The sequence below is a fragment of the Haliotis rufescens genome, unplaced genomic scaffold (assembly GCF_023055435.1).
Source record: "Haliotis rufescens isolate VD_foot unplaced genomic scaffold, xgHalRufe1.0.p SCAF_3, whole genome shotgun sequence".
NCBI classification, from domain to species: Eukaryota; Metazoa; Mollusca; class Gastropoda; order Lepetellida; family Haliotidae; genus Haliotis; species Haliotis rufescens.
The window spans coordinates 32,879,654-32,894,454 of NW_025964001.1; the positions used below are offsets into that span (position 1 = coordinate 32,879,654).

Sequence of the window (14,801 nt, forward strand, 5' to 3'; positions counted from 1 at the left end):
GTTTAGCGTCGTATTGATCTGAACTAATCGGGGGCTGAACAAACCATGCTCTCGTTTGGATAAAGAGGGAAATGGGTGACAAAGTGATAAATTTGGTTTTTTTATGCCCTACCTGCCGCGGTACATTTAGTATCAGTTTCTCCTTTGTTGTCAACCGCTGCAGCACCAGCTTGCTTACACAGGGGAAATCATTCGTCGCACTTCGTACATAAGGTTACTGACCAATTTAGCAAAGTTTGGATGTAATGTCCCCAGATAATTATCTGATTGTTAAAATCAATTTCAATCAATCGATATTCCATGAAATTTCAATTGCAAAATTACTTCAACCTGATCCCCACCCCTCCCTCAAATAAAATCTGTTCACTTTGTACAGGATTAAGGAAATTATCACACACGATGAAGTTTATTACAATCGCTCAGACGTGGTTTTAATCGGTCAAGACACCAGAATAACCTCACGAGTTTCGGGATGTATAAACATTTTGTATGTTGCAGAGCTTATTATTCAGGTGTACACTCCGTAATCAATGTCTCTATACTACTTTGTTGTACTTCAGTGATTTCTATTTTTCTCAGACCCCCCCCCCCCCCCCCTCAAATACCCCTCAAAAACAAGAAAAAAAGAAAAGAAAAACCCAAATCCAGAACAACTAAAGAAAAGTTTCCATTAACATCAGCTCAATGTAAGTGTTAGGAAAATGCGGAATATACACTGTGATGAATATAATGATTCGGTATAAAGGATATGTTTGAAGGAATGGATATGTAGCTGGAGTGGTATCCGCAGCTCGACACACCGTGTGAGAAGGACGTAGGAGGGAGGAGGGCCTTAGTTTTTATTGCTTCACAAATTTGACACGCGATTCACAGCCTAACCGCTTTTGATTGTCCGACCTCGTGTATTTGAGCATGGGCATTTGTTGACATAATTCAAGCGTTGACGAATTTCTTTAGACCAATTTAGCGGGCCGGCTGATGTGGAGAGCCGCGGTGACAGAGGGAGGCGGTGTAACAGGCGTCTCCATTGGCTGAGTCGAACCCCAGTCCCGAAAGATAAACTCAGGTTTGTCACGCGTTTTCTGCGACCCTAGGGTCAACAAAGTTTTTGTTTCGCTGTCTGATACGAGCCACATGCTCCGCCGTAACGGGGTGGGTGTTGGTAAGTAGCGTTGACACATGCCTGCCGAGGCTCCACCAACACGCCACAGTTTACTTTAGCACCGAGACACGCTCAGGGAGTCTCAAGACATTGGAGATCTCCCGGAGAAAGGGGAAAGCCTCTGACAACAAACCAATCTTTAGCAAACCTGCCTCAATCCCCCATTCACATTTTACGCTTTTATTCAACATCCACGTGTGACTGCCATTACCTCGGGGGAACAGTTTGGAAGAGGAAATAATACCAGAGTGACTTGGTCGGGTCTCCGGTCTACTCAACCACCTTCCGACTAATTTGAACAAGTGAAATTCCGATCAGAGTTGTATTACTCAGGTAGCTGGCGGCTAGTTTGGAAGGATCATTTTACATAGTCTGCCATATGACCTTTGCTTGTCCATGCTGTGATTTGTTGGTTTGTTTCCTGTTTCTCTACTGGATGGTTTACATGTAAAGTATTGAGTTATATTCCCACTGTGATATATTGGCTCATAACGCCCGGACTCGGTCCAGGATCTGCGTGCTCTACGAGTATATCAAATCATTGGATAACAAGATTGGTTAGCAGTCGGAGTCTACTACAGCCACTACTTGAGGGTAAGGTGTTATCGTTGCTCTATTCCCCAGTCGTAAACTACCACACGCCTGATTTGCTTCCCATTCAACCATGTGCGTTTAGGAGCGTGAAACGAGAGAATGAAAGACTAGAATTATTTTCTCGGTGTGTTATGCACAGGGTATAAATTGTTTGTTCTGTGAGGGAAATCTGCAACTAGCACGCGTCTTGGTTTAATGCCCGTGGGGAAACCCTCTCGATAGTAAAGGGCGATTTTTCCTGCCCCTCTCGCATTGAAGCAAGTGGCCTATTTTCAGATTCGCCAGTGAGCCCTCAAGCCCGGCGCCTTGTTTACTTGATGATATATGAGCTCTCAACTTGGTTTTGATTATCAGGCACAATTACCTCGATGGTGGGCGCTTGTAATGAACCATGGGCTCTCTTCGCGCCAACTGACGTTCTGTCGTCTGCTTCTCGACACAGGCGCGGGAAATTAGGAACATATGCTGTTGGCAGGGCTGAGAAACGCCACTCTTCTATTTATTCTAGTCAGTTTTCTAGTCAGTTTGAACCAGTAAGAATTTTAAAGAATGAAAAATCACCCCTTCCGTCCTCTACATGAAAGGGACAGAATGACTATAGGAGCTAGCTACGATTAGAAAGCCTCGCGAACCATCTCGCTGCCTTAGAGTGTTCGTGGACTCCATGTTCGGATTAAATCCTTAAGCTCCAGTTCCCGCACTGTCCTCGAAAACTATATTCACATGCCTCCACAGATTACAACATGTAGAGGACATAGTGAGCACATCTTTCACTGATCCCTGTAGAAGAAGTCGTGGCCGCCTCCTCTCTCGGCACTGATCGCACTCTCCTCCGTCAGTCGACAGCGTTCTCTCGCTCTTCATTACTCGCAGGCTCCAGGCTCAAACACGATCGATAGATAATTCAGCATAAACATTTTGTGATGTGAAATTGATGGCTCACAACAGGAGATGGCAGGCCGGAGACGAGCATGAAATCGCCATAAAGCATAGTTGTGGGCAGATTCAGTCTTTCTCCCTGACATGAGGTCTCAGGAGACCGTACGAGGATTGCCAACCAAGATGTTCCTTCAAAACCGGTAAATCGTCGCATGTCCTTGCTTTCTGAAACCTATTTTCGCTAGTCTCTCAGACCTTAATGTCATTGGCCTTGTGTATAGTATCTTCTGTGTTGTGTTGGCGATGGTGTGGTGTCGTGAAAATGGAAATTAGCTGGTATATTCAAAGCCATCTAGGGCAGAGCCTAATGGCTTTATTACTAGACCTAGCTTAGTCGTGATGCCTACTTGATAGAATTGTTTCATTTTATTTGATCGACAGAAGATAAAACCTTGATCCTCGCAAGGAAATTGTTTCAGTCTCACAAGGAGAAATCGGCATCTCTCCACGTGGGAAATCCCAGTAGGAGCGTTCTGTGCATTAGGCCAAACAGATAGGTACTCTTTAGAGGCATGAATGAAACCCGGTGGACAATAGACCTGCTGTTTTTAGTGAATTCTTATCTTTGATTTAGTATAGAAGACTTAGACCAAGCTGTGTAATTGCATACATGAGCTTCATCCTATTTATTAATCTGGAATTTAGGAAATTGTTCTGCAGATTTGCAGATTTTTGTCTGCAGCAGCTAGTGATGTCACGTTTGGATGTTACAGATTTTAGGAATTTAAACAAAGGATATATTGGATTCTTTATGTCCTAATACAAATGCCGATGAAACCAATTTCATTTTTATGAAAATATGTTATCGATGTTTTGTAAAATTCATATCTCACATTAATGTCCGAGTAAAAGGAACCTAAAGAAGTTAATAGTGAATGGTATACGCTATACTACTGCTTTCAATATGCAGAGTGATTTACAGCTGTGTGGATTAACTAATCTTTTAGCAAGGGTATAGTTGTGTAGCGGCGCCTACACAAATTTTGATTATCATTTAGTCTCAGCAAATATTGCTTATACATCTAAGTTTCTTTTTACTGCATGATCGGTTGCTACCTCAAACAGTTTGCATCAAGGGAGTGACTTGTTTTACGTAGTTTTAAGAAACATATCTCGACACCAAGAATGGGCATCACAGGGAATCGAACCAAGGGGTTGGCATGACGAGGCGATGTTTTAACCACCAGCTTACCACACCGTTCTAGTTTGCAGAAGACGAATCCAAATTGTAAATAAAAGCTCAATTGCAGTGCAAACATGTCCACTTGCGTTTTATTAGAGATTGAAATGGTAGGATAGAACATTCAACAGAGTCGAGTGTCATAATTTAAATCTATACAAACATATTTCTTTTGGATAAAGGAGGCCTGAATTTCAGTGCAGGTATTTAGATGTGATAAACTAAGCTGTGCAAACATTAAGACAAAAAAAATCTAGCAAATATGTTGCTTCAAGATTCGGATAATATTTACTCACACCTGCTGTAAATAACGTGATGTTCGATTGCAGAACATAAATATTTACAATCCTGATATTTACAGGACGTGTTTCTTTTAAAAAAAAGTGTTTATTAATTCCTTTAGTATATGCATTAAATAAATTGATTTACTGCATAAGGTTTAAGATTCTACCTGTTAAAACGTTTCTTTTTTACTAATTATGAACCAGCGCTCATGCTTGTTAGCTTACAATATATCATGATACATATTTCATAACAATGCTAAAATTATATTAAATTTTAGTGCAAACATGCATGTTTTATGTTAAACGATAATCAGCTATGCCAGCACATCGATGGGCCAAACAATGGCATATATACACACTTGTTATCCGAGGGTTAACTGCGAACATCATGTACACTAATGCCCGATGTCAATTTGAAACAAAACTAACCTTCAATTATGCAACACTTAGTCCTTACAGTATAATTACTCCCACCAAAATAGCTAAAAGCGTTCCGTACCAACGTGACTACTATCTCAATCGATGAACGTTGCCGCCATTTTGTAGTAAATAGTATTAACCGTGAGAGGAAAATTAGTTATCGTTGAGCTCGTCTGTCGGTTTGTAATTACATTTGGGGACGCCGTAGGCAGGTAAGCTTCATTTTCCTATAGAGCTCGCTCTTTATTGATTTGGCCTTTTGTTTTAGACATGGCCTGACAATAACAATATACACTTAAATAGGTAACTCTCTCAATGTTTCAATCTCCTTCGTAACATGCATTATGTCTTTAAAAGAGAAACGAAATGTTGGATAGTATAGCAAACGTGATAAACGAAATCATTCTAATGTGCATTCCCCGCTGTTTTCTCTTGCGTTGGCCTTGTTTGACATAATGTAAACATTTAATTTAATTTAAACCTTCGTTTTCCCTCAAGTAATACATCGTCTTTGGGCAAAAGACTTACTGCGAATGAGTGATTAAACATATCTTGTATTGATATACACAGTTATTAACATCTCTAAGAAATAAAACTTGGGTAACACTGATTTACTCGGCATGCGTGCGAGGTTGCTGGGTGTAGTTTTTGTCATCTTGACATTTAACATAAGTTGAACAGACAAACAATAATTCCGAATAAGACAACAGCTATTCGATAACGCGGTGACGTCACAATCCAAACAACTTTGTTATCTTTCCAACTCAACCATTTGCAAACATCATGATAATGGCTGAGAGTGTCCATGCGTTGTAATGTTATCCCAGTGAGGCATCCGTTCAAAATTAGGCTGCACTTCGTGCATGGATCTGAGAAGCAAATACGGATGATTTAGTTTCAAAATATGCATGTGGAATAACGTTTGGCTGGTCAGATTTAAAATGAATATGTATGGCACTCCAAACAAGATGTAAAATATCGCCCGCGCGTGACTTCGCATCGGGCAAGGTTTCATTTTCCTAATGCATTTGGCTGTCACTTCTGTTACTCTGCGCGGCTTTGCTCAAGTCCATTAACAATGCTTTGTGCGCCATGGCCAGAGACTTGCGCAATCAGTTACCTCTCCAGTTTTGTTGGTTGTTTCCCTGGCCGGGAGCATCCTGGCACTGAGAGGCTCATTGGTGGCGTCGGAACCTGGAGCTAAGAGTGTGACAAATTATTTGTTTGGTTCGGTTTGGTTGCTATGGAATTCACGTGCTTCGCGTGCTGACACGTCAGTTACAGGTAGGGTTGACATGCACTACATTTAGACTAGTATATATATATATATATGGCGGGAGATTAAGAAAACAATTAGGTGAACGGAACTTCCACAACATCGTATTTGGTACCTTACCGCCTCCGTGGTCTAGTGGTAGAGCGTCCGCCCGGAGTGCGGAAGGTCCGGGGTTCGATCATCGGCCGTGTTATACCAAAAGATGTTAAAAGATGTTGTTACCCTGTCTGGCGCTCGGCATTAAGGGGCTAAAACAAGGACTGGTCGGCTCGGAGTCAGTATACTGTGTCTAAGTGGGGTATTCATGTTAAACAGCGGCATGGTATCTCACTGGGCTAGCACTATAAATCGGCATTAGTCCGGACTAGTTCAAGCAGCCACACAAACACACACACGTGCATGCACGTCGCTATATAAGTGCAATAATCTTGGACGCAACGTTAAACACCATTTCACCTCACCTCTTTGGTTCCTACAGTGAGGTGTTGCAACGGCTTTATTACATTTAAAGAATTCTGGATACATTTCCCTTTTTTGTAGTGCCAAAACTCTCTACAGACTTGGATATATGTTAATGTACAAGGTATGAGAATTGTGGTAAGGAATGGGATTTTTAACACTCCAAAATCAAGTGAAGTTGAAAGACCCGAAAGGGGCTGTGAATTTTAACTTACTGAGCTTTGACATTTCGGTTACAGAAAAAATATTAACGTATTTATTATCATATGTGGATTCAGATAAAGTGTAATGCTTGACATGCAGTGGGATCTGTCTCCTCCAGTGTTTCAAATAACACGCTCGTTATCCAACACGGTACTGTGTGTGGAATCCGAAGCTACATGTTCAACATGACAGAAATATGACGATCCGTTACGTTGATGCGAAACATACACGTCGTGAGTCTAATGAAGTGCGTGCTAACGCTCGCCATGCAGGTCTCGCGCGCTGCCTGTCTCTCCGATGTTCCAGACAGATATGTCGTTAGATGGATGGTGTGACAGGAGATTTACATCTGTAAATATTCTATAATCAGGACGTCAGCTCCACATAACGACGCTGCATGCCTGATGGACTGCCGCATTTTGAGTCGCTGGCATTTGAATCAATCCCGGGGCTTTCCTCTGTGACGCAAGACTTACCAATTGTCATATAGCATATCGGTTTTAGGGAACTGTCCTCCCTAATAGTCCTTATTATAATTAGATTTCATAACTTAAAAACAATTCTTCTTTGCCTCGAGTGGCCAGACACTGGAAAGAACCTAGGGCAGCCAAAGTCAGACATGTTACATCAGTCCTGTGTGTCAAAGATGACAGATTAGTTATGAGGATAGCAGCCCGGGAAGTATGTGTACACGGGATATGCTCTGTAAACGGTTGACAAAGTGGTGCCTAAATGCACCGATAACCCAAGGGGCTTTGTGGTATATTATGTAAGACATTCCTCCATATTGTAAGTTTATCGCTCTGCAAATAAACTCAGACCTTTGGAAACCATTAGCGTTCCATGAAGTTTCGTACGTCTTCCTTTGATAATTAAAACCAGCAAGCAGAATCATAAATCCGAAAGCTGCTGATGAATAGACTCTTATTCTACCAATTTGAGCTGATTTTTATTACTTGATGCGAGAAAGCAAGTGCAACTCCTTTTACATTGTGAGCGCCATCTAATCCAATTTTTGTGGCAGAGGGGCAGCGGTCAGGTAGTTATTTGCCTGGGATTTGAGCATTAGAACATAATACCTCAATTCTCTCACATACACGCCTTCTGTTGTGTCATAAACAATAATAAGAGCGATGAATGCCCAATTCATGGCTTTTCTCAGAGTTTCAATTTACTTATTTGGACAATGAAGTCGATTTTCGCGTCGCGGGCCTCCAACTGAGCAGACAACACCCGAGGGAAGAAGCAGACGACAGTTGGAAGACCCACAAACGAGGGCAGCTCTCTGCCAGAATGATAGAACTAGGGTCAATGGTGTAGTTACAGGGATGTAACTGAAGCTATGGCAATAAGATTCCATGACACTCCGATTTGTATTACAATAGATCCTATGCAATAAGCCCAATAGCTCATACTGCGATTTGAGAGAGACAGATATGCACACATTACTGATGGTGATATAATAGGAATATTATTCCGACCGTGGAAACCGACTCTGTGGTAAATGGACGTTTATCTCTTTTGTAAACGTTGTTAAAGTAAGACTGCATAAATTTGAATTTCCTTAAGTTGTTAATTCCAGACTACTATACGATACTATTTACTAATACATTTATCATGACTCTTTGGTTCAGTCTTGGCTACTCGAGACGTGGCTTTCATAACATAACCAGACGGAAATACATATTTGTAATACTTAATCTGGAGATGTCAAACGAATCGTCTAAATACAAAATGAAGCCGCTGTGACACTTTTAGAACAGCTAATACCCTGGGATTAGCTAAAGATTGATTTCTTAGTATCACCTCTTGTCATCAACGATTCGTATGTGCAATGGTATTTTAAATCGTGTTGCATTTTTCATGTAACAGTGATAGGCATCTGAGCACATGCTGATCTCAAAATGACATGGGCACACTTGGCGGTATAACAATGTGACGTTCAGTTACAAGGTTATAGAAACAGACTACAGACAGGGTGTAATTGTCTTAGTGAGCGAGTTGACCTTATCACCGCTTTGTGTTTTGTGTGCATGCATGTGGTAGCTGGGGACGTCAAGAATAGGTGTCAACCATTGTAACCATGTTGGAAGTCGAACCCGAGTCTTTGGGATTAGCAGCCAAGACAATAACCGCCAGGCTAGCCCATCTTAGCAAAAATGTCCATTATACATTATCTCTTTCTTTTCCCCACCAGCAGTATATATCTGGCTGTGGGGTTAGAATTATTTTCGAAACGTTGGGTACCTCATTGATTTATAGACTTTGACTGTTCCACAGTTTTGTCCCAGAAGTTAAGTGGCCAGATGACCAGCTTGTTCATGGCGGGTCTGTTATCGAGGAGAACATTAAAATGGGTCAGGTGCTTGAGTCTTGACACGTAAGTGTTATTGTGGATCAATAAACTCAACATTACAAGTAGATCAGGTAAATGGTTTAGTCTTGTCTTGGTGGGAGGCGTCTTCCATTGACCTACACCCCTGGAGATATCTACCACGGTCATTCTAAGGATACCTGCGTAGGGTTGAAGGGTGTCGATGTAGACAGGTCAATGGTGTATGGGGTTTGGAGTGAGACTAGGAGTTATTCCCCGAAACGAAAATGTTTCATCTGGAACTGAACGCTGGGGTTTGAATATGTGTAGGCTGGTATTTGAGAGGTAGATTGTAACGCCCCAGGGTATGATTGTAAATCTGTTGCGAATCAACATAATTTCATTTCAGATATTCAAAAGTATTATGTTTAAAAAAAAATGTCTTATGGTGCAAAACTCAATTCATGGATCGCAACTGGTAACCCTTGATCTCATGGTGATAATACAAATGTGAAACTCATTTATGAAATGTTAATTTTCATAAAGTATGCATATCCATTTGTTCAGGATTAATGGTAGTTCGTGTTTCTGTATTTATTTGTTCAGTGTTATTACAATAACTCAGTTGAGCAGTGGTCTTTCAGTGTCCCGACGGGAACGACTAAACCTTATTTTACTTTTAGGCGGTGCGCCTATAAATGAGCTATTCGAATCTCATACAAGTTTCGATTTGGGCCTTTGAGCAATTCAAATATCCTTGACATTAGTCTGTCGGAAATATTATGAGATGAGTGACCCACACGCTTCTGAAAAGAGTCGATGATTTCTTTTTAAATAGTTCATCTGACGCAAACCCAGAGCGAACAAGAAAACGCTTGTATGCGCATACGAAGCGTGCAGCAACAGTCATAACCTGGACTAAAAGTTGTTTATGTCCTTCAAATGCGCAAGATACCCGGTAAATCACCATTTTCAAATAATTTTGAATTACTTGCGTACATATACGCATGAAACATTTCAAAACCCCTATAGTATCACAACACTGCGTAATTAACAAACGTATCCATTTGAACTTGCGTATATGTATTTCTTTACCGATCTATATTTACTGATCGAGTGCAGACATCACATGAACTCTGCTGCAGTGAATAATGCATAAAAAGGGCACTAAGTCTCGCTTATTGTTAATTAGACATGTATATTGCTCTTGTCAGTTCCGACATGTTAAACACTTGGATGACCATTAGAAGACACCTTAATCAACATTTCAAGCAGAATTATTCTTAAATATGTCTACTCATTGGTGTAAAATCATCCACTAGACTGGACCCAAGGGAGAAACATACATTGCATACCCAAAGAAAACTATCCATATCAGCGTGAATGATAACATGTGAGTAAAATACTCAATCGCTAAAACATTTATCTGGAGCCCTGAGTTACCCTAATGATGATAGCACAGGGTAAGGTGTTGATAGTTTCTGTCGACAGTCATGCTAGGTTACCACATCGGTCCAACCTTTCCACAGCAGCAATGGATGGCTGCACAAGGGTGTTAGTCTCGAACATATCACTGAAACTTCAGACAGGCTGTTGCGTCATTTGAAAACAAAATAAACTCTGATGCATCACCATGGCTTCCTAGTTGCAAATTAAAGAGGAGCTGGGCTCGTGAAAAGCGTCAGTCTCATCAAATTTATTAATGATTTTATTTATATATATGTATATGAAAACAATTACTTATTACCGAAAATACAATGTGTCAGTTTCTCCCAGAGTTTAGTTACAAAATCTAGATCTAGGCAGGAACACGGCACCAGACCTCGAAGCTAAGTCCCCGGTTTAGAGGTTAAACTTTACTAAGTCTTCAGATAAAGTTGAAGCTCGTGTTGCAGTCCATGAAATGAGCGCTGAGATTGAATCAAACGTGTTTATTCAGCTCAATAATCACACCGGCTTATTCTTGTATTTGTTTTTAAGGTCGTGTTATATTTAAGACATGTACATAAGTGTTAAGTTTACTGACTCCCGAATATATATCGAGGTTATTCGCTTATATACACGTACGTCATGTTGGCATAACAACTATTTCAAATCTGTTACACTGTATGTTTAGCAGCTATCATGTTATGTCTATGTGCCTTGTGTGTGATATTTATTTTACAGTGAGATGTACGTTTTTGTAATATTATAGATATTTGGTTTCTGTGGACTATATACAAAGAGTTTGAATGACGCCTTTCGACAGTTATCTGTTTAAGTACAGTTATCAGATATGTTCAACATTTATCGGAATATATGTTTTTAATATCACAATGATTATTTATGTTAAGACTTGTAATTTTATGGTTGTTGTAATTCACTTTCGCCAGGCCTTCAGTGCAACTCACCACTTGTATAACTGTAATATTATGATTGTCTAACCTAATGTATGTACCTTCAAGTAACGGGTTGTAACGGAAGGATTCACCCACGAACGTTTATAACTCGTTGTGGATGAGCGTTTTTGCCATGTTCATTCAAATGTTTCCCCGGGGTCCGCGAACACGACTGACAGTTCATTGACAAATGGCTGAATTCCAAGCAGCGAGGAAGAGCAAACATAGCGCCATACACAAACATCCCGACCCACAACGCACAAAGATCAACACCTCTACCCGGGCCTACCCAGGAGTCCGCGACCCTCTACAGGCTTAGCCGCCTGTCACTCGCGCATAACTCAGCCTCACCTGTGCCTTTTTCAAAGGGATTTTTGTCGCCACCTTATTCGCTTTTCACAAGGACTTGTAGTCTATTGATGGACGTGGATTTAGCGCACAAGTCTTCCCTAATGGTGTTCAGCCTCCCTGCTTGAGTTCCTTTGTCCAGGGGCATGACGATGTCGTGGTCATACTGTGACCAGATCGCCATCTCCTGTAAGTGGATTGCGTAATACAGATTGGGTGGATAGATTGCCCTTATAACTGTCATCATTAGTATAGAGCAAAGGTGAAACAGCGTTGTTCACCTGTACACCTTTAGTATGACGTTTATGTGTATGTAGATAACGTGTAGCTCATTCGCTCCACTGCCTGTTCACTTGGGGAATACGTCCCCTAGTAGGTATTGTTTACCATGGGACCCGGTCGTGTTGGCCTCTATTGTTTCACCTGCCCATTGTGTATCTAGGCCGTATCGTGTGTACGATCTGTAGCGTTCTCAATGTGTGCCAGTTTTAATTGCCGTGTACAGGTAAGGAGACTGGTGGGAAGGAACTCAGTTCCCACTCTGTGATAGTTATAGGAGGAGCACCGCCCGGACAGTGCTGAGCTGGTGTTGACACTTAGCGTTTGACTTCTAAATACTGGATTTGGATTATCTTGGCTAAACGGCAAATCTGGATTTAAGAATGTTTATATGAAGGAAGTACTGTGACTATTTGCACGGTCAAGGTAGCCTGTATTTGGCGAGGATTCTAGCTGCGTTTCTACTGCCTCGCTGGTAAACAATTTACATTTATTCTTTCATTTTCTCGTAAGTACAATTACTAACTCTTACATATTCACGGGATATCGTCCTTATTTTACTTTGTCTTGTATTTGTATTGTTCCCCAATGCAGATACACTAAACTGTTACAGGGAAATATATCCTTGTACATATTTACTAATCTTTATTGGCCCTGCTTGACCTAGAATACGCTTGGGCTTGTTTGACAACGTGATATAGTAATGTAGATAGTGTGTAGCTGTTGACAATATAGCCCGTCTCGTATGTTGGGATCAGATACCATCTACCACAACTAAACACAATACCAACACAACTCCGATGACCTTCTGTTGAGTATATATTATTTACGCCCATGCGTTATGCTGTGTATCAACTACTCCTGTACCAGAACCTGCATATTTCATGCCCGTTTGATATTTAATATTTCTACCTACATAGTATTAATTTAGCTGCCTGTGTCTTTATGAACAGCTTTGATTATATCCGTTGAAATGTGCTCGGCGCGGTACATAACTAGAATGTGAATATGTAAAATTATATACTGGGAATATTTGGTAGTTTTTATGCTTGTATGATAAACCATAGATACGCTAATAGTTGTTATGATAATGAAGGCGATGAGGCCACGTTAGGCCGAGATGAAGATTAGTACAAACTGATGAACAGTCACATTAGTATCACTCAGTATTTCACGCTAAAGGATAGTAATTGTTTCCTTTCCTGGCATAAGTTTAGAACTTGAAACCCCATTCACTACTTCTCACAAACTTTTGCAATCACAAGATTGCTGATATAACATTCTACTGACTTTGAGTTTTGTTATTCTCATGGAAACAAATAGGTGTTTGCATGGTGCCGATGGGATCCGTCATTTCATGATGTCTGTTAATGTTGAAGAAAGAGATTTGCTTTAAGTACGCAATTAATGTTGACCAACTGTTCCACGATCGAATAAATGACTTCCTGGTGTTTATTAAGTTGTTAAGATCGAGTTGTTATGTATAATTCAATAACTATAGATGATTAATAATTCCCTTAATTATACATTTTGTGCAATTAAAGTGTATTGCGTTTCGTCGTTGACCGAAGTTCTCTAGTTTCTGTAAGGGAAACGTTGCATTTTACAAGATAATTACTGTAATGGAAAATGTTAAATTGGATTTATTTCGCCGAAATTGCATCGGCACATCAGCTGGAGTGTTTTGAAATTATTTCAACTGATATCGCCTTTTCTGTTTTTACCGATTAAATCAGTTTGTTACGATACAAATTGTTGAAGGGTCGTAACAATGGCGAAACGATTTCTAATCAATCCATGTCACCGTGCTCACTGGCGATTAGTTAAACCGAGTGAGTTCTCGGTGCTTGTGTTTCTCCTTCGTTATAAAATATTCAAGACTTGCGCTTAATCTTTGAATAAGGCTACGTATTCTCAGCTAATTGGCGCCATTATTTCATTTCCAGGACCGGATCAAGTCTAATCCAAGATAAACAAATGGAAGAGCAGGTCTTGAGCTGAGAAGTCGCAATCATCACAACCGTTTGACGTCTGCATACTGGAGAAAGTGTCGTCTGCTTCCAAAATGGGGTTGAGGCGGCGGTATAGACGGCCTACGGACAATGTATGGTATATTGCAGCTTCATGTGTGATATTCTTTCTAGTCGGGAACTTACTCATGTTCCAAAGCTACCACACCTTTGTCGACGATGTTCAACATCGTGGCAACGTCCACAGTCCACACGTCGTCGAGGTGTCCCCTCATTCGTCACTAGTCAGAGATCTCACAGACGACCTACTCAGTAGATCGTACGGCAAGACTATCAACAATCAGTATTTTGTGTTCGAAAGCAGGCTAAGAAAGTTAATGGAGGATACTCGAGAGAATGTTTATGCAGAAGGACTTTCAAGTTCCCATACCCCACAAATCCAGGGAACGCCGGTTACCGGAGACTCTATGCTTAATTGTAACGACATAGAAAATATTACCGAAAGGGAATTTATAGCTTCCGGCTGGACCAAAGCAGTGTTCAAGGGAAAGTACAAAGGAAGGTCAATGGCAGTGAAAACAGTTTATATTGGTGGTCAGGATATAAATACGTGTATACAACAAGGTGTTTCAATGGAGGAATGTTACCACAGAGCTGCACAGAAGATAGTAAAAGAAATAGTTGTGCTGCAAGCATTGCCACATGAGAATGTCATAAAGGTATGTATACTTATAGTATTCGTGAGTAATTATTGCTGAACGAGGATTAAGCCGTGTTTCAGCTATTTGCTTCAGTGTCTGATTGGGGGAGTTATATTGACCCCACTGTTGGTCATGTGCAGTTAAGGAGTCTCTTTGTTACACATAAACCAGTGCAATGCTAGTGGGTCAAAACATTGAACAATATATATCACATATCATCAGCTCTCTTTAAGGAACCCATCTCACAATGTTCTCTAGTTTCTCACGCTGTATTTGGGAAATGTATTGGTATA

General features: G+C 40.7%; 1 protein-coding gene across 8 annotated transcripts in view; it reads left to right on the forward strand.

Annotated features, from left to right (window-relative positions):
- Window positions 1-14,801, forward strand: part of LOC124120165 (extracellular tyrosine-protein kinase PKDCC-like) — a 60,104-nt gene that overhangs the window by 14,549 nt on the left and 30,754 nt on the right. For 2 of the 8 annotated variants that reach the window (XM_046482902.2, XM_046482961.2), the window contains exon 2: window positions 13,784-14,526. In XM_046482902.2, the coding sequence (XP_046338858.2) occupies window positions 13,903-14,526 (624 nt within the window). In that variant the 5' untranslated portion in view covers window positions 13,784-13,902. Of the gene's footprint in view, window positions 1-944; window positions 1,067-1,114; window positions 1,757-2,167; window positions 2,836-5,714; window positions 5,864-11,911; window positions 12,064-12,106; window positions 12,313-13,783; window positions 14,527-14,801 lie in introns of those variants that run through there. The other 6 variants (XM_046482944.2, XM_046482911.2, XM_046482919.2 and 3 more) reach the window with 6 other exon arrangements.